The 25,510-nt window shown below is 57.8% G+C and overlaps 10 protein-coding genes across 10 annotated transcripts; 4 read left to right on the forward strand and 6 right to left on the reverse strand.

Annotated features, from left to right (window-relative positions):
- Positions 1-1,888: 1,888 nt before the first annotated feature.
- Positions 1,889-2,104, forward strand: LTHEOB_6463 (Tumor necrosis factor receptor superfamily member 17; the record flags this gene model as incomplete). The annotated part of the gene is made up of 1 exon (XM_035515722.1): positions 1,889-2,104. One exon carries the CDS (start codon positions 1,889-1,891, stop codon positions 2,102-2,104), a length of 216 nt encoding a protein of 71 aa, XP_035373046.1.
- Positions 2,105-4,206: 2,102 nt separating this feature from the next.
- LTHEOB_6464 (CB1 cannabinoid receptor-interacting protein 1) lies at positions 4,207-4,629 on the reverse strand (the record flags this gene model as incomplete). The annotated part of the gene is made up of 2 exons (XM_035515723.1): positions 4,207-4,425; positions 4,540-4,629. The coding sequence occupies 2 exons, from the start codon at positions 4,627-4,629 to the stop codon at positions 4,207-4,209; spliced, it is 309 nt and encodes a 102-aa protein (XP_035373047.1).
- A 2,955-nt stretch (positions 4,630-7,584) lies between these two features.
- On the forward strand, positions 7,585-9,049 carry LTHEOB_6465 (uncharacterized protein; the record flags this gene model as incomplete). The annotated part of the gene is made up of 3 exons (XM_035515724.1): positions 7,585-7,863; positions 7,919-8,902; positions 8,960-9,049. The coding sequence occupies 3 exons, from the start codon at positions 7,585-7,587 to the stop codon at positions 9,047-9,049; spliced, it is 1,353 nt and encodes a 450-aa protein (XP_035373048.1).
- A 514-nt stretch (positions 9,050-9,563) lies between these two features.
- On the reverse strand, positions 9,564-11,012 carry LTHEOB_6466 (uncharacterized protein; the record flags this gene model as incomplete). The annotated part of the gene is made up of 1 exon (XM_035515725.1): positions 9,564-11,012. One exon carries the CDS (start codon positions 11,010-11,012, stop codon positions 9,564-9,566), a length of 1,449 nt encoding a protein of 482 aa, XP_035373049.1.
- A 2,548-nt stretch (positions 11,013-13,560) lies between these two features.
- LTHEOB_6467 (putative intracellular protein transport protein (UsoA)) lies at positions 13,561-14,037 on the reverse strand (the record flags this gene model as incomplete). The annotated part of the gene is made up of 1 exon (XM_035515726.1): positions 13,561-14,037. One exon carries the CDS (start codon positions 14,035-14,037, stop codon positions 13,561-13,563), a length of 477 nt encoding a protein of 158 aa, XP_035373050.1.
- A 371-nt stretch (positions 14,038-14,408) lies between these two features.
- LTHEOB_6468 (Osteopetrosis-associated transmembrane) lies at positions 14,409-15,539 on the forward strand (the record flags this gene model as incomplete). Its single annotated transcript, XM_035515727.1, has 1 exon — positions 14,409-15,539. The coding sequence occupies one exon, from the start codon at positions 14,409-14,411 to the stop codon at positions 15,537-15,539; it is 1,131 nt and encodes a 376-aa protein (XP_035373051.1).
- A 966-nt stretch (positions 15,540-16,505) lies between these two features.
- Positions 16,506-18,599, reverse strand: LTHEOB_6469 (uncharacterized protein; the record flags this gene model as incomplete). The annotated part of the gene is made up of 1 exon (XM_035515728.1): positions 16,506-18,599. One exon carries the CDS (start codon positions 18,597-18,599, stop codon positions 16,506-16,508), a length of 2,094 nt encoding a protein of 697 aa, XP_035373052.1.
- Positions 18,600-19,635: 1,036 nt separating this feature from the next.
- LTHEOB_6470 (Ring finger protein) lies at positions 19,636-20,298 on the reverse strand (the record flags this gene model as incomplete). Its single annotated transcript, XM_035515730.1, has 1 exon — positions 19,636-20,298. The coding sequence occupies one exon, from the start codon at positions 20,296-20,298 to the stop codon at positions 19,636-19,638; it is 663 nt and encodes a 220-aa protein (XP_035373053.1).
- A 348-nt stretch (positions 20,299-20,646) lies between these two features.
- LTHEOB_6471 (uncharacterized protein) lies at positions 20,647-21,163 on the reverse strand (the record flags this gene model as incomplete). Its single annotated transcript, XM_035515731.1, has 2 exons — positions 20,647-20,657; positions 20,758-21,163. The coding sequence occupies 2 exons, from the start codon at positions 21,161-21,163 to the stop codon at positions 20,647-20,649; spliced, it is 417 nt and encodes a 138-aa protein (XP_035373054.1).
- A 641-nt stretch (positions 21,164-21,804) lies between these two features.
- Positions 21,805-24,679, forward strand: LTHEOB_6472 (putative serine/threonine protein kinase (Pdd7p); the record flags this gene model as incomplete). Its single annotated transcript, XM_035515732.1, has 3 exons — positions 21,805-22,812; positions 22,999-24,358; positions 24,492-24,679. The coding sequence occupies 3 exons, from the start codon at positions 21,805-21,807 to the stop codon at positions 24,677-24,679; spliced, it is 2,556 nt and encodes an 851-aa protein (XP_035373055.1).
- Between the last annotated feature and the right edge of the window lie 831 nt (positions 24,680-25,510).

Raw genomic sequence — 25,510 nt, forward strand, 5'->3', positions numbered from 1 at the left:
TTCTCCGCGACGGAAACCTACGTAGTGATTGTCTGCGGGATTTAGCAACTGAAGCATAATACTGGAAGCTTATGAGCATGAGTGTCAGCCTTGTCTGACTTCAACCTTTCGACGCGGGTTGCCTCGTGAACTCTTGGTCCACGCACGAGCCGTACGAGGACGGGGTGAGCCAGCACCGAGGCTGAGGGTCTCACTGCACACGAGAATAGAATCATTTTTCTAGTAGATGGCTACATAGGCAGCCCTAGCGCGCATTTCACTGGTTGATTTGCTTAATTGAAATTCTGGGAAACCTGAAATTTGTTTAAAACTCAAAGCTGATTTGACGCTGATGAAAATAGTTTAGGTTGCGGAACGGCGAGACTGCGAAGCTTAGAAGTCTGAATTAATTCCCGACCACCGCAGCCGAAAGACATTGTTCAGCCCTGTTTCAACTTGCCAGCATAGCGCGCGGGTCGTCCCGGCGGGTAGTAAATTGACATCGTATTGCCGCGATCCTGGAGTTGAGCGGGCCGTGAGTGCTGCGAGCGCGCAGAGAAAACTAGCTGATAATTCGACCTGATATGGCAGTGTGCCGAGCGGAGGCGAAAAATACCTATTATGACGTTCTGTCGCGCACGACACATTTTTTCCGGTGGGTGGCGGGCAGCAATTAACATCTGCAACACCAGGGCGTTGCATCGCGAGTCAGTGCGAACTCTATCTGCGAACCGGCAAGCGCCTTTTCCTCCACCCATGTCATTGTCGCCCACCCCCTCTCTTCAACCCGCGACAGTCTCCACACTCCTCCCGCACATCTCCCCCGAAACGCGGCAACAGCCATATTTCCGCCAATCCTGCGTGGCTGGCAGACTCCATACAGGACCATCGCCACCAACAATGCAAATAAATCTGCAGGAAGGCAAGCGACGACAACAACGGCGGGCTGCAACGGCGGAGGAGTCGGCAAGCGATACGACGGAATAGTCGTCCGGCGAAGCCGAAGCCAAGCAGATCCTTGGAATCCTTTGTCTCGGCAAAAGGAGCGTGATAGCGACGCACAAAAAACCCGGCGCGCTAACTGGCTCCGTTTCATTGATTCCTGCCCGACTCGGTTAAACACCCTATAACCGACAGCCAATCTTGGTCGCTGTCACTGCGCCCACGCCAGGGGTCGGCCTGCCCTCCGCGCTCACGGCTTCAGCCTTACGAGAGAGCTTGTTTCCTTTGACGACCCAGGCGTGCCGTCCCCGTGCGGGCAGTTAGTGCCAAACAAGACAGGTTCTATTTATGAAACAGAGTCGTGCAATACGATGTCCGACGACGTCGCGCTCTTGTGCCCTGCGCGGTCGGACGCCGGCGAAACTTGACTAGGTGGGCGGCGGGCGCGCACACTTGATTCGCATTGCGGCGCGAAGCTGGATCGAGGCGGCGGTGGAAATGAATACGATGATACGGGCGGACGCCGACAACGGTGCCAAGCAACGAACGACCGGGGGAGGCGCAAAAGTTGGTTATTTTTGCTTTTGCCTTGTGGAGTCTCTCGCGTGTGCCCTGTTTCGTTAGAGATAAGGAAATCCGTCGTGTGGGTAAATTTGGGCCGCCGTCCGTCGTGATGGTTTAAAGCAGCCCTGCATCCCCGTTTCCCTTTTTCACGAGGAATCCGTCGCCTTCGCTGCTCTCCCCGCCAGTCCGCATACCCTACTACTCGCTGCCAGCAACAGCCACTTTGCTGCCACTCCTTTTGAGAAACAACTGTTCGATACACCACACTCTCTGTACGTGCAGGCCCTCTCCTTCGTTGATGATGATGCAGATCATGCGCTAACCGCCAATCATCCACAGATCGCACCAACCCACGCTCCTTACCACCAACCATCCACCCAACCTCCGCCTCATCAGTCTTCGCATGACGTTTTCTTCTCCCCACGACGCCGAGACACCCAGCAACGACCAACCCGCCACGATGGAACTTTCCAACAACGAGATCTTCATCGCCCTTTTCTTCGGCTTCGTCGCGCTCATCGTCATGGCCATGATCATCGTCTACTTCCGCAAGAAGCACCTGAAGAAGGTCAACGAGAAGCTGCGCGCCAAGCACGCCAACATGGCCCAGGCGGTGTGAGCCAGCCCTGGAACACGGGCACACACACCAACACGACACACACGCACAACTTCAATTATGTAATTGCACAGGCGCACCGCCTAGCGCGGCGAGCTACAGGACTGGAGACGCCCAGGATGGACATCCTATCGACTTCATGACGCTGCGCGCATACCACGGTGCCTTCGCACGTTGTCTTTTTTTACACTTCACGAGCTGTATTATACTGGGACTTTTTTACGTAGGGTGATGCGGCTAGGGGAAACGCCGCGGGAAGAGCGGAACATGCGCGCGCCGGGATCAACGCATGCGTTTTAACACGAAACTGGAAACGGCGTATTTTGGCGACTCATGCATCAGGTTGCCGTGGTTGGCATAGCATTGAGGAATTGATTTGAGTACTGTTCAAACTTTCAATATCACATTTTGCCCCGCGAGGGCTTTGTTCAACGTCATTTGCTGCTGCGTATTTTGAGATCTGCGATTTTTCGTGAAGGGGTGACGAAGAAGTGGCGGTGAGCTGGATGCTTGTGTCTTACTCTCCCTTTTCCTGCGCGATGCCAGTGAAAGACATTCATCGTACCGGCAACAATGATGTGTTCCATTATCACGCCACCGGAGGAGACTGGACTGTTCACACTCAGGGAGGGAGGCAAATAGGCGCAAACATCCATCAAAAGCTATTGTCTCGCTCATTTCCGTCTAACGAGTAGCACTGCATGGTTAGTGGGAGCTTCAGACAGGGTTCATCCGCACAAGCGACTCGCATCCATATTCCACAGTGATGACGATCATCGTGGTGCAGCTAACTCCTCAATAATAGTAGATACTTGAAAACAGCGCCTGCTGCGCGATGTTCTTATCGTTCCGGCCTGCCCGAGCTATGTTGTCTTTCCTGCAAGTGTATGTGGTGCTGATCGACAAGATCGCCTTCAACATTGCGCTGCGTGAAGATTCTGTAGTGTGCGGTGCTGACTCTTGATCAAAAGCAGCGACCTATGTCATCCAGAGCCTGCTTGGCCCTTTTGCACCTGATCTGGAAATACGGATTCTAATTGTTGCGCTCGTAAAATGTAGCTGAAAGAACTGTTGATCTGCGGTGGGTCCAGGTGAGCGCGTTGACTCGAACGACGCTGATCTGCAATTCAGCGCGGCGTGGTTGACCAACACGAGCCTACTCTGGCCATGGCCCATAAAAGCGTCAAAGCTTTGAATCCAACTCTCAGCCCTACCTCGATCTTTTTTTTCTTCCGGTCCCAGTACCAAGCTATTGGCTCGGCTGTTGAAGTGATCAAGCATAAGACACTTCGCACGTTCTTCTCGTCATCGTCTTTTCCGGGCCATGTGGCATGCCGAAGACTAATTTGACCCAATCGTGCCGCCTCTGGCGAACCAGTCTGTAGGGCTGAGGGATATTGGCGCCAATAAAACTCGACTTGGATGGCACGTACCTCTTGTCCATTGCGGGATTCACACAGAGCGTGGGTCCATAGAAAGGGTCTTTCGCATATCGCAAGCCTCTTCAAACGCGGATACTCCTATCTTCGCATCGTAGGATTTCCTCTGGAAACGCCGCATCTACCCAGAGGGTCATGGCCTGCCTAGCACGCGGACTTCAGCGTGTAGCAGCCGCTGGAGACCATGGGGGATGCTAGAGGGCACTACCGCCGCCGCCATCAGTACCGCACAACGACCAAAGCATCAAGCCGTTCTCGAGGAGCCTGGAAGCCTGGAATTGCCCTTGTCGTCTGGTCCAGCCGTAATCTTCCGCAGGCGCCGGCTGCAGCGACGGCTCTCGGGCCATCCAGACAGGCGCGCTGCTCGAGCATGGCGGGAAGCACAGCCATGGTGCACGCACGCGGCAGCCAGATGAAGGTGGACGCAAGGCCAGCCTGAGGCCGGAGACGATGCCAGCCGTCGAGCTTCGAAGCAGTGCTTGAGGCCGAAGGACAGCGCCGTCACCACCTCCGCTCTTCGCTCCACCCGTTCCGCCGTCCATGGCCGGGACCAGCGTCCCTCTCTGTTCCAGGTGCTGCTGTGCATGGCAGAGAGGCTGAGCGTCGCGCCAATCCACCCGCTGCTGCGCCGTGTCCATGCCTGACAGGCTTGTGAAGTGCCGTGGCTCAGGACAGGCAACCGGGGACAGTGGCCGCGTCTAAATGCCAGGCGCCACGGCGGCGAGGACCTCTCCCTTCATTGTCCAATGTCACCTCCCCAATTATGCGGCCTTGTGGATCGTTCTCGCGGTAGTCCTGTGGGCGGTGGAGCGTCTTCTCGAAGCTTGAAGCGGCGGCGGACGAAGCGGGAGGGAAGATGGAAGCGAGGGTTCCGAGTACAGAGCGCTACTGAGGAGGCACGTCAGCGAACGTCTGAGGCGGGAGTAGGCGCTTTTCCGATGCGCGATGCGGCGTGAGCGAGTGGAACGCCGACAGCCCATACGCTTCCTTGCCGCTCACCGAGACCTTGACGACTGTAGGATCGATGGTGCGGTTGTCCCCGAACGAAATGCCTTCGAGCTTTGCCGGAAAGCTGCCTGCATTTGGCATTGCTGAACGCCTGGCTCAGGGCTGCGAGCCACGGAAGTCCCTCCTCGGCGCACGCGAGGCTGCGCAATCAGGTGTCAGCAACCAAACCCCGGACAGAGGCCTTTTCAGCAGCCTTTCATGATGGGCTTGTGGGTCTTCTGCCTGCCGCGCTTGTTGCGGGCCGAGGCGACGGGCGGGTTTCGACGAAGCGGTCGAATCTGGCGGGCGAAGAGGGTATTGCTGAGCTTGGAGCGGATGGCGGGGCTTCTGAACGATGGTGAATGGGTTGGTAATTGACGAAGGACCAGTCGGTGCCGAAGTATACGGGTTGTCGGGGAGCACGCTGGGTCCAGAGCATCAACGCTCCGCCGGAGATGCGGCCATTAGTGCCGAGACCGTTCGTCAGAAATGCAAAAAGGGCGAGAGCACCACTCACGTACTCATTATCCCAAGCAATTGCGGCAGCCCAGATAGCTTTAGTTTCGCGGAACCACGTTGGAACAACTTTCAACCTCACCTTCGGCCAACGCGAACCTCAATTTCCCTATTTGGTCTAGGCTACAATGACTGTCTCGTGCCGGGCGGCCTCCAGCGGGTATATAAACCGTTCTTCTTGAACCTTTTGTTCCTTTTCCTTTCTCTATCATGCGCCGCTCTTGCAAAAGTAGCGTGCCATGCTTCTCCGTATCAAGCCACCAAGTGGCAATTTTTGGAACTCGCCAGCCCAACTGGGGCAACTCCGCTTTTCGTTGAGATGGCTCGCCATGAACGGGCCCTTGAGGAAGATCTGGAGCCTTCGGTGCGCTGGTCATGGCGATTGCAGCGTCGGCCTGCGACGACGATGGTTGCCCGGCCAGCCCGGCCCGGCTCGTGCACCCATGACCCGCCGAGCTGCTGGCGCCTACAAAAGGCCCTCGACTCTCTGGCCCCTCTCCTCTTCTTCTTTTTTTTTCTTCAGTGGGGCCGGAAAATAGCTCGTTAGTGAAGTAGCATGCAGTCACCAGCTGTTCGGGATTTGTTCTTTTGCCCACCAATGAAAATGAACAGCTGGGGTGGTTTTGGCCTCTCGCCGAAACCCAATTTTTGGAAAAGAAAGGAAGCCCGTATTGCACTACCTCGGTGCTTCCGATCCACCTTTGTCTTTTCGTCGAGCAGCTTGCCTTGAGCAGGCTCTGGAGGAAGAGCTGTGGGCTTTGCCAAATATTGTGGTGGTTAGGAAGACGGTCGGCTGGACCGCCGTCGAAGCCGCGGTCGCCCTCGTCGTCGCCGCTGAGCTGCGCTGAGGGCGTCAGGCTTGCGCTCATGTCTAGCTAAGGCAGCGAAAACGGCGTCTTGGCTGCTGTATGTTGCCTCGCGCGCCGCTGTTTGCCGTCCAGGCCACACAGTCTGCCCGTTCTCGCGATCGCTACCTCCGCTGCCGCCAACAGCGATGCCCGCGCTTCCGCAAAACACTGGATTCCCGCCTGGCTTCGCCTGGGGACAGACTTGCTTTCCATGAGCCGGTCACGCTGCGTGGCCATCTGGCAGGGACGCCGAGGCAAACCACGGGCGTGCCACCAAAAGCAATCTACAGGTCTGAATCTGTCTACCAGCAAGCATTTCTCCCTATGGCAGCAGCCCCAATCTCCGCCCCTCCATGTATGTCCTCCGTCTCGCGCTGCGGTGTCCTCTTCGGCGGCGGCCAGGTGCAGTCGGCTGCAGAGCGGCGGGCTCGAGCGGTGTGAATGATGTCCGACGTCTGGACGACGGAGGATGCTGCTAACGGAGAGCTGTGTGAGGCTGCAACAGTATCTATACTGCGAGTTCCGCGTGCTGGTTAGGGGAGGGGTGCTGTGGTTGATGTAGAGTGTCCGGCGAAGCTGCGAGCGGAGACTCAGCCTGAACTCGTTGCAGCGCTAGGCTTCGGCTCCAGCATCGCTGCCGCAGCTTCAGGCTACGACAACAGGATCAGCTCATGCTAGCAAACTGGGTATCAATTATCGGTGACCGTCCCAGTTGAACAAGAGCGTGGACCAGTCATGTCCATTCACGCTGCTGCACTGGTCGACCCGGCCAGCGAGAGAGGGCGCTTCAGCTTGCCCACCTTTCTCACACCACAATCAGAAACGTCAAAAAGCTTGCTAGTGGCCTGGTGCTACAGCTCACAGCACCCAGCAGCCCTGGGCGTGCATGCTTGTCCCATCTTCTGGCGCAGTTTGAGCGGCGGCCACCACAAACGTTGCGTGCTTGGGCAGTTCCAAGCTGCTCATGGCCCCTTCCTCAAACTACTCGTCGTGCTCACGAGCGGCGGGTGGAATTCAGCCACTCCTCTCCGGCAAGCTGATTGAGAAAGCGTCTACCGTGATAGCTGCTGCGGCCATAGATGAAGACCTTCTGGGAAGCCCAGTCATCGTGGGAATCTTACTCTGCCCACCTCTCTTCCGGCGGCGAGTGGAGATTGACACTGCTCAGTGCATCTCCTCAGAGCACCGTGTGAAGCCGTCTACCTCGCTCGCATGATGGAGACGCGCAAACACAAGCTCCGCTGGCTCAATGAGCTTGCTTCCGGCTGCCACAGCGTGCGGGCGCATCGCTGGACCGCTGTTGGGCACTGCGTTGTGCCTTCCCTGTGTGCTCGCAACTCCCCCATCTGCCACCCATTACGTCAGTGCCCACACCGGCGGCCGCCATAATTCTCCCAACACTCCGAGCAAACCATCTCCTCTTCCTCTCCGTCCGCTCAGCATCCTGAGACCGAGCCCCCCTCCATCCTTCACCACGAGCGAGTCCCTCCTTGCCCTCATCTGTGAGTATCACCATGACTGAACCCAAGTCACCTGTCCTCTTCCCCTCACCTGACGCTCACACTTCTGCACTGAGCCTCGCCCTCTCCCCTCCGTGCCTCACCCGAGATGATGTCCCAGAGCTGACGCCGTCGAGCAGATTCATTCTCCTTCCGCTTCCCTGCTCTTCCGGCCCCTCACTCAATCAGTCCGCATGCCACCGAAGAGATCCAAGCGTGGTGCTCCTTGGGCTGCTATCAACGCTCGCAAAGCCCAACTCGAAGAGGCCAGGGCCCGAAGGCAAGCTCAGGCACTCGAAGCCGCTGCTGAATCCGCTCGCGGTGTCCTTCTGCCCACTGAACCAGCCATGCCGGCCGCTCCCATCCTTCCTCCCATGCCCGCCAGGGACTTCAACGCACCCCCTGCCCACGGAACCAGGGCTGCGGCTGCCCGAAAGGCCGTTCACATCTTCAACACAACCTCCGGACCCCTTGTACGTCTGACCTTCCTCTCCCTTCTACTGCATCTTCAACTGACACGCCTTGCAGTACGGCATTGGCGAAGATGATGAAGAGGCTGAAGCCGACGTGACCCAGACTCATGAGCGTCTTGAGGCTCATGCTGCCGCCGAGGCCTTGCAGAAGCTCTCGCAGGACACTTCGTACACGACTCCGCCTCCCGATATTGCCGCCGCCATGGATCGTCAACGCAAGCGCCAGGGCGGAATCTTCACTCCCATTTCCTTCCTCCCGCCTGACTCTGAGGACAAGGAGACAGAACTGGAATCTGAGAAGGAAGCCGAGATCGCGACACAGGAGACGACGGAGCCTGAAGACGTTCCTGCCCCTCCCCGCACTCCTTTCGCTAACACTCTTGCTGGCGGACATCTTCCTCCAGCTTTGGTCGGTCCCAGGGCGCGTGTCGAACTCCCGCGCCCGGAGCTTCCTCGTCCCGGCCCCACAAGGCCCTTCACTGGCTTGGCGCGCCCCAGGGTCGGTCAGCCGAACCTTGCTCCACGTGGTGGTGGCAACAATGGACGAGGCCCTTCCACCCCGAGGGCGAAGTACTACACGAATCCCCATCATGGCCCAAGCCGATACGGCGGATGGTTTGAGCACGTCCGTGGCACTCCCTACGGTATCTCGGACACTCCCACTCCTCGTCGCGTTCTTCCGCCCCCGAGGGAGTACGTGTGGCCCCATGAGAAGGGCTTCGGTGTCATCAATGAGCCGGTCATCCCTCCCAAGCCCCAGGAGCCTGGTCCTTCTGAGGAAGACGATGGCTCTGAATGGTGTGCGGTCCCCTCCCCCGAGATGAATCAAAGAGTTGAGACTGATGCTGAGAAGCGCGTCGATCCTGATGTCCATATCCTCCGGCCCCAGCCCCTCGTCGTTCTTCTGAGCGAGCAACCTTCCATGCCCGCTGCCGGCTCGTCGACCAGGACGAAACGGATGATTACGACTTCCACGACCCTACATCATGACAACGATACATCAGTCAAACAGCATCGCTCAAGCATCCCCTCCTACTCGGTAAGCCTGCCTGTTCCATGGCGATGACTTGACGTAGGTTGCTGACGCAGAGAGCAGAATGGCAATCTCAACAACGACAGCTTCACCAACGACATACTCTACGCTCGCGAGCTCTTCGGCGGCTCCCTAATGCACGACTTCAGATGAAATACTGCACATTTCATGGCTGAGTACTTTCTTATGGTTTCAAATGCGGTTCACATAATGATGGTGGCGAGGATAAAGCGAGACGGACATGAGATTACGACACGACAACATGGACACTTACTGGCAGGGATTTCCCTTTTGCTTTCACCTCAGATGCATGCACATAGATGTTGCTCTTTCTTGCTTCGATCGGCTTCACGCCACAAAAGTTCACTGCAAACAATGGATGGGTCATTCATAAGATAGTTGCCTTGCATTCGTGACTACCCGTGATTCTGTGTGAAAGGAGAAAAGGAAAAGGAATCCACCATGTCTGGCCTTAAGAATTCTGAGTCTCCAGCCATTGTGCCGGCATCCATATCAGCAAAGTGGGCGTGGTCCTGTAGATAAGGAAAGGCCCGAGCAATCACCATCCATTTCCATCCATCCCCAACCTGCTCACCCAGGCGCAGTATATCCGCCACCACGACCATCAGTCAGTCAGTGGAAGCAAAGAAAGCCAGACCCGCTTGATTTACAAGCTCTTGGCCGGCTCAGCAGCAAAGGCGACAACACGTCCATCACCAGAGCTGCCACCGCCCTCAGCGTTGCCGCCATCGCCGACAGCAGCAGGAGCGGGAATCGTGAACTCGCCAGGAACAGGAACACCACCGCCGCTGTTGTTGTTGTTAGCAGGGACGGCAACACCACCGCCACCGCCGCCGTTGCCGTTGTTGTCATTGCCACCAGCAGCCAGGTCCGCAAAGTGTCCAAAGTCAACCGGGATAGCATTGTTCGCCTCGAACGAAGCGGCGTTGGCGGCAGCGGTGGCCTCGGCGTCAGCAGCGGCGTTGGCCTCGGCGGCTGTGACGCGACCAGTCCTGTTCGCGGCAGTGTTGGCGGCCGTGGCGCGGTCGATGGTGTTGGCCGAGCCAGATCCCGTGCCGGAGTTGGAGCCAGGAGGGGAGGCCGGGGTGATGATGTTGGGAGAACCGGGGGGCGAAGCGGGCGAAGAAGCAGCCGGAAGAGCGCCGGACGCGACGGGGACACCAGCAGACGGGACGACGACGGGCGACTTGGGAGTGCCGACGGGCGAGCTGGGGGTGATGGGCGAACCGGGCGTGGTGACGGGCGAAGCAGGCATGGTGACGGGCGAAGCAGGCGTGACAACGGGAGAACCAGACGCAACAGCAACAGCAGCATCAGCAGCAGCCGCAGCGTCCTTCGCCGCGTCCTTCTTCAGATCCTCGCTCGCCTTGCGCACGCGCACGCCCATGCCACGCGGCCCGCGGATGATCGTGCCGCCCAGAGGCCTGCGCAGGGCCTGGCGTCCATCAGCCGTCTTAGCAGCGTGGTCGATCGTAGCGGTCGTAGCGGGGACGATGCCGCCGTCGGCGGAGACGGTGGAGGCGTTGGCAGAAGAAACGTCGTCGGGAGTGAAGCGAGGAGCGCGGATGGCGCCGCCGGTGCGAGGGTCAGCGGTAGTAGTAGCGACGGCGACGGGGCCGAAGGCTGTGCCGCCGCGGGCGGCGGTGCGGGCGCGTTTGATGTTCAGCTCGCGGTCGGAGGGGGTGGTGATGTAGTGCTCGGAGCCGCCGTCGTGGCCGTGGGAGCAGGAGCAGGCTGAGCCGGAGATGGCGGTCGTAGACGCGTTGGGGGTGTTAGCGCCGCCGCCGGCGTTGCTGTGGACGGCGGATCCTCCATGGAGGCCGGATTCGAGGTCGCGGATTACGACGACGGTCCGCTGGCGGCGCGGACGGCTGCCGCGGTTGCGGCTTGGGTCATGAGGGAGGCGAGGGCCGAAGAAGACGTAACGACGGCGGCCGCGAGGGACGCGCATGAAAGCTCCGCCGGCAGGGTGGATGGTCAGACGAGTGGGACGGAAGACAAGCCACTTGATGCCAAAAAAGGCGACGACGGGGATTATAACCGCGAGTAGGATGAACATAGCGACCTCGACGTTGGGGCGCATGGTGTCGGACATGGTGAGCGTGACAAGCGCGAGACTGCGGGAGAGCGGAGCGCGTCAGTGAGGTGCGTCATGTTGGAGAGGTGGAGGGTGAAGGTGAGGTGGTGGTGAAGCGGGATGGAGGATGCGTACGAGATTCTTGAAGTGTTGACGACCCGTGAGACAAGACAGCGCAAGGCTAAGGAGCGTTGCGAAGCGCCGTGCGTGCGAGGAGTTAGCGATGCGCACGCGTTGGTGTCTGGGTGGCGGGTGGAGAGGAGAGGAGTAAGTGTGCGCCGGAAGTTTGGTGTTTATGTGCGCGACGCGGTCGCCCGCACGACGCCAGGGTCCGCCGGGAGAGAAACGCGTCGCGCGCGCTCTGCGATGCGCTCGAGGCCAGCGAGCTTTGCAGATGCTCCAGGAAAAGGAAATATCCCGCATGCTTCATGAGCGAAACGTCTCTCGTCCGCCTGGTCAGGCTATCCTGTCTCTCTTCTGCGTCCCACGGGCATTCGATCACTTCAGGCGTGGCTTTCTACGGGCTTGTCTGTGTCGCAGATTTGGACTCCTAGTAAAAGCTCTTCTTCATCAAAGTGACTGCCTACGTCCTGGGCGGCAATCGCGCGCCCGTACGACCTCAGACACAGCGTTCGGCGGAGTCAAAGACCCGGCGGCAACGAAGGACAGTCCGACCAAACTTTCTGGCAGCTCGAATAGCACACTGACCCCCTCCATCCCATTACTGCCGGGCACAGGCATCCTGTGCTTCTTTTCCGCCGTCGCTGTTCATGGTTCGGCAAAGTTGGACCGAACCCACGTCCATGAAGCTCCTGTCCGGTCCGGCGTGAGAACATTCCATGTCAAGAAGCGAGGCATCCATTCATTGCCTCTGCTTGTGCGCTGAAGGGTAGAAGCAATCCGCATAAGTGTCAGGTAAAACAGCTGACAGACCGTGAGACGGGTAAGTATACAATCGTATGCAATTTTCAATATCGAGGTGCGCCATAACAAGCCTCAGCCGTACGGGGTGCTGGCAGCGTTAGATATACGTTTTTTGATGTTGCGAAATGGAAGCCCAGATGGCTTATATACAGCGTGGATACTAAGTCGCATTTGCTACCTGCGCAAGCAGTGCACAATTCCTGGAGCACGTGGTGTCACGCGACGTCCTTTAGACTTTGCCGTCTTGTTGGATGTGTCGTGGTTATATTAGAGATATCACGCGTCCGCCGCCAGGATACTGTTCGCAAACAATGGCCATTCACCACCATGGTAATCAGGAACAGAAGTGTCCAGAAGAAGAGCAAAATGGCAAGGTCATGCATATCAAGAGGGAGTGCGGTGTCGGACTCGCGTAAATTGTCTCTGCAAGAGCGCGCCTCACGAAGCCCAGTCGATAAGTTACTCAACATTGTTTTGATGGGCAGCCATTTGGTCATTACAAAAAGTCTACTTTATTTCATTTCAAAGTTTCCATCATTTGCTCCGTACTCTTTTCAGGTCATCTATTTCGTAAGTATAAGTTGCCTACAGACATCTTATAGGTCATCGTGCGTCGTATCCCTTGTATTCCAAGCCGGTCATTTTATTGGGTGTGCTGCAGCCACCTCATTCAGTTGGTGGAGACTACAAGCATGATCGTCTTGTGCAAATAGATATCACATTTCCGCAGCGCTGGCCGGCTAGGAAAATACTTGAGGTTCTCTCCGTCTCGGAAGCGCTGGAGCTTGACTGCTTCTTCATGACATGGGTTACTTGGTGGTCATCCTCGAGGCCCATCAGCGAGCAGAGCGCACGAGACATGACCTCTGCGAAGCTGACCCACGGTCATCAGGCATGGAGCGAGGGTACGTGCGGCATGGCGCTCATGTGCAACATCACGAACGAGCATGACCATGAACGATATAAACAACACAGATTTTAATCGTTCCAGCTATAAAACCTCATAACAAATCTTTGCCGCCTCCGCGTTGCTGTACCTCCAGTACAATGGAACTACTAAGAGTCAACATGGTCACAGGCAAGCATTCACGTAAGATCCATCGCATGATATTGCTATGCTGAACTATCGAACCTTTGATGTCCAGCTTCCAGGTTGTGGTCCTCAATCAGGAGGACAAACGCAACACTCCTTGTGGTGCTGCAGAGATTCGTCATCAAACGCTCTTCCAAGACGATCTCGCAAAAGGGCCCAACACTTTCCAGAACCCATTGTATCCAGACAGACGAGAGGCGCTCCTCATACGCAGCGTGAAGCGCAGCCTTGCCAATCCATCCAACGCCCCAAGCCTGGGCATATCAGAGCAAATATTGAAGCCAAACACCAAGAAACCCCGAGCCATCATCAGCTCCATGCTCCGTTTTTGGTACTGCTGCTGTCGCTTTTCTGATTCGTTTTCTGCTTCCATTTCTGCTTCGTTTTCCGTTTCGTTTTCTGCTTCATCTTCTGCTGCTTCCGCTAATGCTTCGTTTTCTGCTGCTTCTGCTACTGCTTTTTCGGCTGCTGTTCCAATAGTCTTACTGCTGCTGCGACGGCAACGACGACGACACCTCAAGCCGCGCCTGCGCCCCAGCCACGAACCGCCTACCACCTCAACGGCGGCGCCGAGCCACTCCTCTTCCCCTTCATCGCCTTCGCCTCCCAATAGAACGGCTGGCCCTTGATCTTCACATCCTCCGCCGACCTCTGCCTGCGGAAGCCCACCAGCTGCGTAACACTCGTATTAGCGCTCTTCTGCTGTAGGCTCGTCAAGACGCGCTCAGCGGGGCGGCGCAAGGTGCTGGCGAGGCTGGCCGAGCGCGAGCGCGGCTTGCTGGACCTGCCACGCTTGGTCGTGGTGTCGGCGCTTCCGGCGCGGCGAGAACGGGCGAGGTCGCTGCGGCGCTGGATCTCTTCCATCGAGTAGCTGTTGCCGCGCCGCTCGACGCCGGGGAGCACGTCGTCCAGGCAGTGCGCTTCGCGGAAGCCCTTCACGAAGCAGAAGATGATGACGGAGCCGATGATCAGGCCTGAGAGGGAGCCGCCGACGATAGTGAAGGCGAGGAGGTTGCCTGATATCATGGTTGTTGGTGGTTGCGAGAGGCTTTGGCTTGTGGGGTTTTTGAGGAGTTTGGAGGAGTTGGTGAGGCGGTTGGACTGGCTTTTCGACGCTTGGCGGGTGCGGTGCGGTGGTGGTGGGGTGAGGTGGGTGAGGCGGAGTGAGCGGATGGATGGTGGAGGAGGTGTGGACGGGTGAGGAGGAGGGAAGATGGGGGCGCCGCTGGACAGTGATGGATGGATTCCCGAATGGGGTATCGGCCGGAAGAACTTGCGCCGGGTGGGTGTTAGATCTTATGCGCGACGGCTGAGTGCGCTGCTTTCAACACCGTCACTCAATCACCATTCCCATTCACGCGGTCGCACCGTCCAGGCGCCCTCGTCGTCCGATCGCCATGAAGACCATCCAGCCGCCTCCGGAGCCGACCTCCAGACCGGCAAGCTACGAAGCGCAGTCCGCCGTCCATCGCGTGTTCGACATAGTTGAGCTCCGCGAGTCGATCATGATGTCACTTGTCTACGACACAAACAACCGCACAGCGGGACTGAGAGACCTTATGCCATGCCGACTGGTCAGCCGCATCTGGTACCGTTCCGTCAAGGCCATTGCCTACAGCAAGGAGATGCGTCGTGAGTTCATGGTCAACGGAAAGCCTAAAGCCTACGGCTACCACCTCGCGCCGGTGGCCTGGAAAGATTTTCTGCGCAATGACTCCTTTTCCCCGATCCCAACCAGGCTTGGTGGTCGTCATGGCGATGTCATCTACACCTTCCGTCCTTGGGAACAGCTGGTGTTCAACCCGTTGCTTGCCGACGTGCTCGTTCTATCCAGGGCGGTTGATACTACCTTTCAGGGCGACAAGAGGCTCTCTCGTGGCATGTTCATCTTCGATGGAGATCTATGCCCCAACGCTGAGTCCAGCTGCTGCGAAGGCGTGAAGGAGCTGCAGTACAGAGCGTCAGCAGCCTGGGATGATGGCGCCAGCAACGACGGTTCTTTGCCCGACAACACCGATGACGGCAACGAGGAGGTTGAGAAAATTCGTCTGAGCATCACCAAGACTCTGACCACATGGCTCAAGGAATCCACTTTCTTTGGATATTCTTCCAACCCCGTTACCATCTTCGACCTGATCCCTTTTCGCCACTGTTATCTCACTGATCGCGCCACCTGCCTGATGGCGTTTTACTTCGGAGGCTCAGTGGACAAGACCGATGGCGTCAGGATCCCGCTGCGTGGCTTACACGAATGCATGGCTAGGAGCAAGACCGGCATCAGGATCGGCCATCTGGTCGTTCTTTGCGCTCTCCGCCACAACTACCTCAAGTGGGGTGAAACGAAGCGAGGTTTCGTGTTTGACGACGAGCATATGATCATTATCGAGGAGGAGGACGATTGGTTTTGCACCTTCCCCATGGAAAGTAGGATGCTGCCGGCGGACAGAGAGCTATGGATTTCCAAGGTTGAGGGCAAGGAGACGTTTGATCCGGCGAACCGTGAGGGTGTTGTCGTCACCAACATGTAGGAGGGACTGGAGATGCTGGGCTATGGTTGGATCAGCCTTTACTACCACGATATCAAGGAGTCAATCCTGACCAACGAGATTGCTACGGCCCCTGCCACCGAGCGCTGAACTTAGGGATCTTCATGGGTTGCAGTAGCTAGATTCTCCTTTTTTGGCTAAGAACTGCGAAGCATAAAGGGACATTAGGATAATGACAGTGCCAAAAGAAATGGTCTCAATGATTATCTTCGCGAGCAAGTACACCCGACTTACGTAGGGAGCTGGAGCTATCGTCCGGACGTAAATGTAGAATTATTAAATGTACATTTACGTCCGGACGATAGCTTCAGCTCCCTATGTTAGGATCTCAGATCTGTCAGAATTCTGGTGGTTTAATCTTGCGGTTTGGCTTTACGAGATTGGGGCCATGATGGCAAAAAACTGGCTATCGTCACGGTTCATAATCAGTAGCAAGAGAGACTAAGTTATCCCTATCAATTCACATGGCGCTTCAGCGCTCTAAGCTACAGTTCCGCCAGAGAGATGCACACACGGCATCCTCAAGGACCCCATCGATCCTGGCGCACAATCTAGTCTATCTCGTTACAAGCAAGAGCTAATCTAACATCTCAATCTAGTCTTTTTTGAAAACCACAACTCCTTCAGAATATTAGCATCGTCGTTTTTTGAAAGTTGCAGCTGCTCCAATATCCCAATCTCGCTTTTCTCGTAAAATGCAGCAGCGGCAGAATGTCGGTCTCCTTTTTTTGTAGCAAACTCCAGCCAGTCCAGTATAGCAATCTGATCGTCGTTCTCGTAAAGTGCAGCTGCTCTAGTATGCCAATCTCGTCCTTTTCGTAAAAGGCAGCTGCTGCAATATCAGTATCCCAATCTCGTCTTTTTTTCGTCGTAAACAGCAACTTCAGCAATATCGTATCAGCTCATCGCACCACCGCACACACCGATCAAGCCGAGCATCAAGTGACCTCAACCCCTCAGCAAATTAACCACCCTCCTCGCCAACCTCCTCACCGCATCCACAATCTCCGGCCTGAGCACCTGCTGCCCCTGCCCCTGCTGCCCATCACCCCCGCCATAAATCCTCCTGCGCCTTAGCGGACTGTTCATCCTACTCGCCACCCCGCTCTCCTGGCCCCGCGCCAGCGCAACCAACTCGTCGCGGCCCGCCTGCTCGAGCGCGCGGAACAGCGGCGCGACGGCGATGACGGTGTTTTCGTCGTGCTGCTCCGCCACCCGCACCATCGCGCGGAAAGCCTCTTCGGCTTGTCCCCGCCCGCCGAAGCGGATGGCGTTGAGGAGGAGTTGGCGCTGGTCGCGGATGCGCGCGACGGAGATGCGTGCGGTCAGGGTTTGGCCTTGGAGGGGGGTCCAGGTTGCGTTGAGGTTGCCGCCCGGCGCGAGGGAGGGGTTGGGGCGAGGGGAGCGAGGGTTGGACGGGGTCGGCGAGACGGAGCTGCGCGACCAGAGTAGGCGGCGTACGTTGGAGCCGGCTGGCTGGGCGCGAGGTGTGCGGCGGCCGGCGGTCTCGGCGTCGGAGTCGTCGTCAGAGTCGGACTCGGAGTCGCTGTCCAACTCGGGGTCCGGGTTGGGCAGCTCGCCCCTCCTCCTCCTCGCGAAGCGGTCGGGGATCAGGGCGTCGAAGTAGCTCGGGCGCGCGTCGCTGCGGATCATGGTGTCGTTGACGTCGTCGTTCGCGCCAGCGTCGCCCGGCGGGACAGCCTGGGGGACTTGGGGGAACTCGGGGGCCAGCGTGAACACAGTCTCGCCGGTGGACAGGGGCTCCGAGGGCGCGAGCGTGTAGACGGACGACGACGCTGCCGACCTGTTGGAGGACCTGCGGCTGCCGTTGTCGCCACGGCCATTGTCGCTGGGCGTGAGCGAGCGCAACTGTCTCGGCGGGAGACGCAGTTGGGGCAGTTGGATCGGGGCACGGCGGGAGCGGTAGGAGCGCGGGTCGGTCAGGTCGCGGCTCGGGCTACGGCTGCGGTTGAGGCGCGAGTGAGTGGGCGTGCTGGGCCTGATGGGCCTGATGGCTTGGACAGGCGTGCGGCCGCGCTGTTGCGGCTGGATGTCGTCGAAGCCTGGGAAGGCTGGGCTGCTGCGCTGGATCGGAGAACTCGCGTTGGTGACGTCCTGGAGCGGGTGGCGTCCGCGGATCGGACCGCCGCCGTTGCGGTGCTCCTGGAAGAGGGCAACGCGGTTGACGCGGTTGGCACGGTTGGCGCGGGCACGCTCAGCATCGCGGATGGCTTGGTGGCGCTGGGCATCGCGGGGAGCGTCCTGGAAGGGGCTGTTGCGGGTTGGACTGCCGTTGGTCAGCTCTCCGAGTGGCATGCGCTGTACTGGCAGCAGGCGGTTCTCCTCGTTGTTGTTGTTGGGGCGCTCGCGGAACTCGCGGGCATCGGTGATGTCGCGGAGGGGGGCGCGGCTTGCGGGAGCCTGCTGAGCTTGGCGGATGGCGTTGTTATAGAGGCGGATCTCTTCGTTGCGGATGAAGAGCTCCCGCTCCAGGGCTGCGATGCGTTCCGGGCCATCCGGGGGCAGTGCCAGAGCCGTGTTCTGTGCCGGTGGAGCCGTGTTCTCCTGCTGGGGATCATTCTCGTCTTCTCCATCTTCGCTCTCAGGCAGACCGGTACCAGGCTCGTACTTGATCACTACATGGCGGCAGCACGGACAAGTGTCGAACCAGGGGTCCATGAGCCAGTGGGTTATGCACTCTTTGCAGAAGTAGTGGTTGCATGGCAGGCGTACCGCAGGATAAGGGCAGTCAGCGGTGGGCTCAGGGAAGTCGTCCTTGCAGATCGCACAGGGTTTTTCCTTGGGCGGCACTCCGGGTTCCAAAAGCCTCTCGATGACCAGAGCCCGTGTTGGTGACGCCTCACGGTCATCGCTCATGTTGTCGGGCGTGTACTCCCTGTATCTCTCCTCACTGTTATCATCGTTGCTCTCATCGGAAGGCGTAGACGAAGGCGTAGAAGGGGGAGTGGCCGGAGGATCGTCCATATCATGGTCCTCGCTCTCCCTCTGCCTTTGGGCCTGGTTCCTCGTAGTTGGTGGCATAGCGAAAGCGTTGCGGTTGCAACCCGACTTCAAAGTCTGTCAGAGTTGCCAGCGGGTGAGGAGGGTCGGTCCTTGGGAAGGAGAGTTTGTGGTGGTAAGGAGAAGGATCGCTCAGAGCTACGGACCTTGGGTACGAAAGTGTCTGTGAATGTAAACTCAATAGCGCCATCGTCCTTGAACGATGCACTGCAAGGTGTTATGCGGCATTGTGGACCCCACCCTCTTACAATCACTGGCAGTGTTAAGCAGCAAGTAGTAACTGTATTCAGCTAGCCCCTCTCTCGCTGGCCAGTACAGACACTACAGCTCTCTCGCAGCTGATGGCTAGCGTTGGGCTTTGCTCATGTCATTCTTGGTTGAAGCTATCGTCTAACAAGAATGCGGAAGTAAACACTCTACCTACACCTCCGGTCGACAGCTTCAGCTACCCGCAAATGCCATTCTTTTCTGGGAAGCATAGCTACGCCTGGGGACTTACTATTCTTCATGCTAGCCGCCGGCTGCGATGCTCCCCTGAAGGCCGGCACTTATCAGGAAAATGTCGCGGAAAGCCAGCAGAAAGTTCTTGTCATACTTGCCTTCTCCCGGCCCCAACGCAGCGTTGCGGGCAGGGTTGGGGGAGATTGGCGGGCCGGTGTTTAGGATCTCGCTAGGCTGTGGATGGTGTTGTGGTCAAGATAGGAAGAGGGGCAGATATGTCACATCTCTTGCGGGTCAGACATTGCGGAATTCACGGGTACATGAGGAGCAGGTCGAAATGGATCACACAGTAATGGTATTCAGCTATCTACCAGTGTTCTTCTGGCATGACATTGCTAGTGCAGCGAGGACTGTTTCTGTTAGAACCCGTACTAGCAAATTCAAATGATCGACTTACTCATTGCTTCGCTTCAAAAGTTCCCGCAGAACACCTTCCTCATGCTTGCTGATTAGGCCTGATTGTTGTTTTCATGGTATTCTCCAGAGGACTGGCTGGTTGTGCGTGGCTTGACTTCCCAATTTTCCTTCATATGCCAGCAGTGTGCCGTGATAATGTTCAGTATCCGCTGTGGCGGGCGCTCCTCCTGAGACCGCAAACGTACATGCTGCCCAGCTGCACATCGTCTTCGCTGTCATCTCCATCCGAGGAGGCGACCGAGACGCTGGCCCCGTCATCCTCATCCATTTCGTTGCCAGAACCTCCAACCTCCTCATCGTCGTGGTCCTCCCCTTCCTCTGAACCATCGTCACCCATCACAGTGTCTCCATCATCATCCTCTCCAACAGTCGACGAGGCCCCTTCAGAATCAGAGTCGTCGTCAATCGTAATTCTCAGCGGCTCCTCCCAGAGCTGGCGGCGGCAGTAGGGGCAACTGTTATTCGGCACCTCGAGAAGCCAGGTCATGATACACTTCCGGCAGTAGGGATGGCCGCAAACGAGCTGCACGGCAGGAGCGTGGCCATCGTCCGTCGGTTCGGGGAGCGGATCCAAGCAAATAGTGCATTTTTCCTCGTCGTCGATCGGGCCCAGCACCGGGGTCAACAGCGAGGCGATGTATGCAGCGCGTTCGCCAGGCGTCGCTTCTGCCACTTCGCGGAAGTGGCGGGGGAAGGGAGGCTCTGGGGACTGGGGGGGAGTAAAGCCGGGAAATGGGGTCACACTCCTCTGCCGCTGCTCGAAGTCGTTGTAAGGGTCGGCAAAGCCCCAGACGGGATCCATGGTGGTGGTGGATGGTTGAGGAACTCCGGTGGTTGTGGGATGGTGGGGAAGTGTCTGGGTCGGCGAGGGCGCTCATGAAATATGCACGGTGGTCAACATTGTTCGCCGATAACACGGCATGGCAGTTAGTGATTGAAAGAAGAGCCAAAGAATCATCATTTAATACATAGAATAAGCAGTAGAAGGGCTAGTAAAAGCAAGCCGGCTCTGTGTTATCAGGCAGTCAACAAACGCTTTTGCTGGGAGACAGTTTTCCTTCCACTCGTTTCAGCGTCTTATTCAGACGGTCAACTTTCTTCTCTCGCAACGCCGTATTCCTTTCGCAAGAAGCACTTTGTTAGCGAAAGATCACCACACCCCTGTACACGGGAACACTAACTCGAGGCTCGTTAAACAGCCTCCGGCGGCACAATGGACAAGTGTTATGCCGATCGGCCAGCCAGATCGTGATGCACTCACGGCAAAAGTAATGGCCGCAAACGAGCATGACGACAGGAGGCCGTTCCGCCTCGAACTCTGCGGGGCGGTCAGCCAGGCAGATGGCGCACCTGAAGTCAGGTGCGGCCTCGGCGTTGTTCAGGATGGATGCGATGCACGAATTGCGGACAGCTGCTGGAGCACGCCGACGGCGCCAGACGAGGAATACCGCCCGGTGCACCTGCGGGAGGGGACTCGGATCGTCAGGGAGAAGTGAGCGCCAGAGGTAGAAGACGGCGCGCCAGAAGATGAAGTCCAGGCAGAGGATGGCCAAGTCGAGGCAGATGGCGACGACGTGAGCGACTGAGGGGGGCAGGTAGGGAAGAAGGCTGCCGCCGAGGTAGATCAGGGCGAGGACGCCCATCAGAACGCGGAGATTGGCAGCCATGGTGTTGTTCGGTCTGCATGGGCTTGGTATCGTGCTGGTTAAATACTTGTGTGCGAGGCCTTGTTTCTGCACCTGCGAACAAGGCATTGTTTCTGGACATTTTCTGAGAACCCAGCGTTGGTTTCGGGCGTGGCGTTGTTGGCAGGTGCGACGGTCAAGGGGGGTATTGCAGCGGAAGGCCACCGTTAATTTGTTTCGGGGAAAAACCAAACGGGACTTTTGCTCATGTCATTGCCCATGGGTAGTTGAAGCTATCGTCCGGACGAGAATGTTTAATTTTTAATTCGACATTTCCATACGGACGATAGCTTCAAATACCCACATATGTCCACTTTTAATTGCTCGTGGTGGTTACTCGTCAGGCATAGACAGCGACGAATAAGAGGACATCAGGGGGTATTTGAAGCTAATTTCCGGACGCATCTGTATAATTTAATAAGGAAGGCGCAGGTGTTGCATCGCCCCAGGTTGCGGCGGCTGGTTGAGGAAGGCGCGGGCGGCGAGCGATGACGCGACACCTCAGCAGCCTCTCTTCCACCACACACTCTCATCACTCATCGCCATCCGTCAGTCTTCACACATCATCGCTATCCATTAATTGACATTTGCCGATTATCCTTCACTCTTTTACCTACCTCGCCATGTCCGTCGCAGCCACGCCCGATCCCATGCCGGACTCGATGGCTTTGTGGTTCAGGACTGGCGAACGAACGGAGATCGGTCATGTCTACTCCAAAGCTATCGTGAAACGCTATACCAGTAACACTGCCCGCGACACGAAACGGAAAGAGGAATGGATCCTCTTCAAGATCAAGACGCTGTATCGCGGAGAAGCTCCCAATTTCGTCAACATCCTGCACGGTTACAACGTTTGCATCGAACCGCATATCGTGATGGAACACTGTACTGGCGGCGACCTGGTAGCATATCGAAAGCGCATCCTTGGCCAGAGCGGACTCAGCCAGTTTCCCGAAGCCAAGATCTGGGACGTCTACTCGGCGCTCGTCAGCGCCATCAAATTCCTCCAGTACGGCCACCCCGGCTGGGACGCTCCCGAAAGCGCACGTTGGAAGTCCATCGCACATCGCAACATCAATCCGAGAAACGTGCTCGTGCGCCTCAAGGGCCCAAACTCATCCGAAGAAGGACCAACCGAGCAGTACGTCCTCGCCGACTTCAGCTCCGCCACCGAATTTGGCGGAACGGAGTGGGATTGGGAGCCACAGCGGCAGAGAGACCGAGACACAGTTGTGTACATTGCGCCGGAGGAAGTGCAAAAGGAGCTGGCTGCCTTGACGAAGAGTGATAAGCCGAAAACCGACGAGAAGAATACCGGCGAGAGGGCTGACATCTGGAGCGCCGGCGCCGTCGTCCACTTCCTCGCCCTGGGTCGCCCGCCCGTTGCCCACAAAATGGACCCAGCCTACCTGTACCCGCGTCCTGGCCCCTTCTGGCTCACCCTCCCGCGCGTCCCAACCTTCATTGATGGGCTTTCCGTCGGCACAGAAGCGGAGGCTGGCACCCAACCGCCCAGACCCACCTACTCGAGGCAACTGAACTGCCGCATGATCGAGGCGCTAGCCTTCGATCCGGCCAAACGTGCTACGGCCGAAGGTCTCAGCCGGGCGTGGAGCGCCGCCACGAAAACAGTGCGCCGTAGACATAGACGCTGGCCCTCGGCGAGACCAGGCTTCTTCGCGCCTTTCAGGGTGCGAGCGAGCGACGGCAGTATGGCCGTTTTGGCACGCCTACCGCCTCTCACATTTCCCGGGCGCGAAGTTCTCACACCCTTAACTCCGCTGTGTCCCGCGCCATCGGTGGAGATGGACCTTCAGGGCATTCCGTTCGATCGCGGTCTTAAGGCATACCGCAAGTCGCACCCTCGTCGGCACGGAAGCTTCGACGATGGCTGGCGCCCTCCCCTGTTCGAATGGGAGAAACTTCAAGATGTCGACGAGAAGGTCAAGGCGAAGAAGACCCAGATGAGGCAACTCTACACGCACATGACGGCCATTCTGCAGTACCTGATCAACGAGAAGCAGCGCAACGTCCCCTTCTGGCCGGCTGGTGCTGGCCCTCGCGGCATCCCAGACCCTCTTCCGTGCCCTATGCCAACTACACGGTCTCGCTACCACGACGCTCGAGAAATCCTGTGGTGGTGCAGACACAAACCTGAGAGGACCCGCGGATCAGGCAGCTTCCATGACGAAATCGACGAGTATCTCCGCACAGGCATCCTCCCCACGGACATGGATGATGATGAACCGACGCCGCCGCCGCCACCTGGGTCTCCGTCGCTCTATACTTCTTCTGGACCACTCCTTTTCACATCTCCAGATGATGCTTCTTCGATGCCGTCTCTGACTGACGACTCTAGCGATTCTGAGCCGCCGGATAATCTGAATGACCCGCCTACCCCCAATGGCAAGGATTCCAGCGATTCCCGTGAGGACTCTCCCGCCGATGAAGGAAACCCTCCCGCCGAAGAAGGAAATTCCCCTGCCGCAGAAGGGGGCCCTACGCACGCTGCTGCAAGTGCTGTTCCGCCACGGGAACCAGCGCAGCAGAACCTCTCAGACAGCATAGACGACGGGTTCTGGCAAGCTATAAGCCAACTCGGCCAGGCCGGCCGAGAAGCGTCGGGTCTGGCCTCCACCCTCGGCGCAGGCGGATCCCGACCGCCATCGGACTCAGGCGGCGGCGGTGGCGACGACAACAACAACGACGCCGACGACGAGGGCGACGGATGGGAGACTGGATCGGGTGGTGACGACGACGACGGAAGCGACGACGACAGCAGCGACAGCGACTCATCACCCAGCGAATCGTCTGAGGAATCAGACTCTGAGCAATCCAATGTACTAGAGCGGGTGAGTTGGCTCATGCGTCACTGGCTTTGGATGTGGACAGAGCGCTTTTACGACCTGCGGGACGAGAGGTGGCTGGAGCGCGAGCGGCAGCGGATGGTGCAGGACCAGCTCCCGACGATCCGAGAAAGAAGAAGAGAAGAAGATGTTGGAGTAGCAGTAGTAGCTGACGCTTATGTCGAACAAGCCGCACAACGCCCCGTCGCCGGAGGATCAGCCGCCGCCACCAACTTGCCGCCACCGCTGCCGCCGCCGGCTGATGGCGTGCCTGACGCCGCTTTGGACGTGCGTGAGGGCGACATTGAGCTGCAGCCCATGCCGCCGCGTGGTCAGAGAGCGAAGGGAAAACAGAGAGCGCGCGATGAGGGTGAGGTGGTTCTTCCGACGCAGCAGCCCCCCAGACCGTCCTCGTCCTCATCCTCGTCGTCATCGTTATCCGGGGGCAACCACCGCCGTCGCAGCCAGCAGAGCGCCGCTGGCGATCGACCACGACCAGGACCAGGAGGAGCGGCAACCCCTGCTCAACCCCGACCCCAACCACCACCACCACCACCACGACGAGCACAACAACCACCACCACCACCACGACGAGTACAACAACCACCACCACCACCACGAGCAGAACAACCACCACCACCAACGGCAGTAGTAGTGGAGCCAGAGCAGAGGTTGTCTCGGAAAGAGCGGCGGCGGGCAAAGCGGGAGACAAAGCACGCGCAACGGGAGGCGCGGCGGGAGGAAATACTGCGGGCTATGGCGGAGCGTGACCGCGAAGAGCGCGAAGAGCTGGAGCGGCAACAACAACTACAGGGTGATCCCGAACGTGAACCACTACCACCACTTGGCTGGTACCGCCGTTGGTACCGCCGCTGGCCCAACCGCTTCTTCCGCCGCTTGTTTCCCTTGTACCTCTTCGACCCTAATCTGCAGAAGGGTATTGTGTATGTCTGGATTATGTTCGCGCTGGCCGTACTCGGCGCCGTCTGGGTGGCCCTAAGACGACTGATACCGGGGGCATAGGAGGATTGTTGGCGAGTCAGGTATAGCAGCAGACGGTGGTCACTACGAACAGTGCTGGTGGCTGATCGGCTTGTTGTTGTGCGAGGTCTTCTTCTATTACGGGATTGTTGGGGGGTCCCGCTTGCACGTGTTGAGAGTTTGCGTTTTGGGGCAAATGTTTCATGTCAGGTCGCTTGCTTGTCGTGAGTTGTGGGGGAGGGTTTGTTTCATTCTTTTTTTCTTTTTTTTTGGCTCGAGTCGTGGGTTTGACTTTGCTATCCTTGTCGGTGGTTTTTATTAAGGACTTGGAGGTTTGGGAAAGGCAATTTTTTGCCGGAGGAGCGGTCGTTTTGGTAGTCAGGTCTATTGGGGCATTGCGTTCGTCATGATGAGAGAGGACGAGTGGGTTAGCTTTAGTGGGGAATCGATTGCAAATCTTTCTACCGAAACGAAAGGTCTTCCAACTGATTTCCCATCCCTC

The sequence above is a fragment of the Lasiodiplodia theobromae genome (assembly GCF_012971845.1).
Source record: "Lasiodiplodia theobromae strain AM2As chromosome Unknown scaffold_18, whole genome shotgun sequence".
Classification (NCBI taxonomy): Eukaryota; Fungi; Ascomycota; class Dothideomycetes; order Botryosphaeriales; family Botryosphaeriaceae; genus Lasiodiplodia; species Lasiodiplodia theobromae.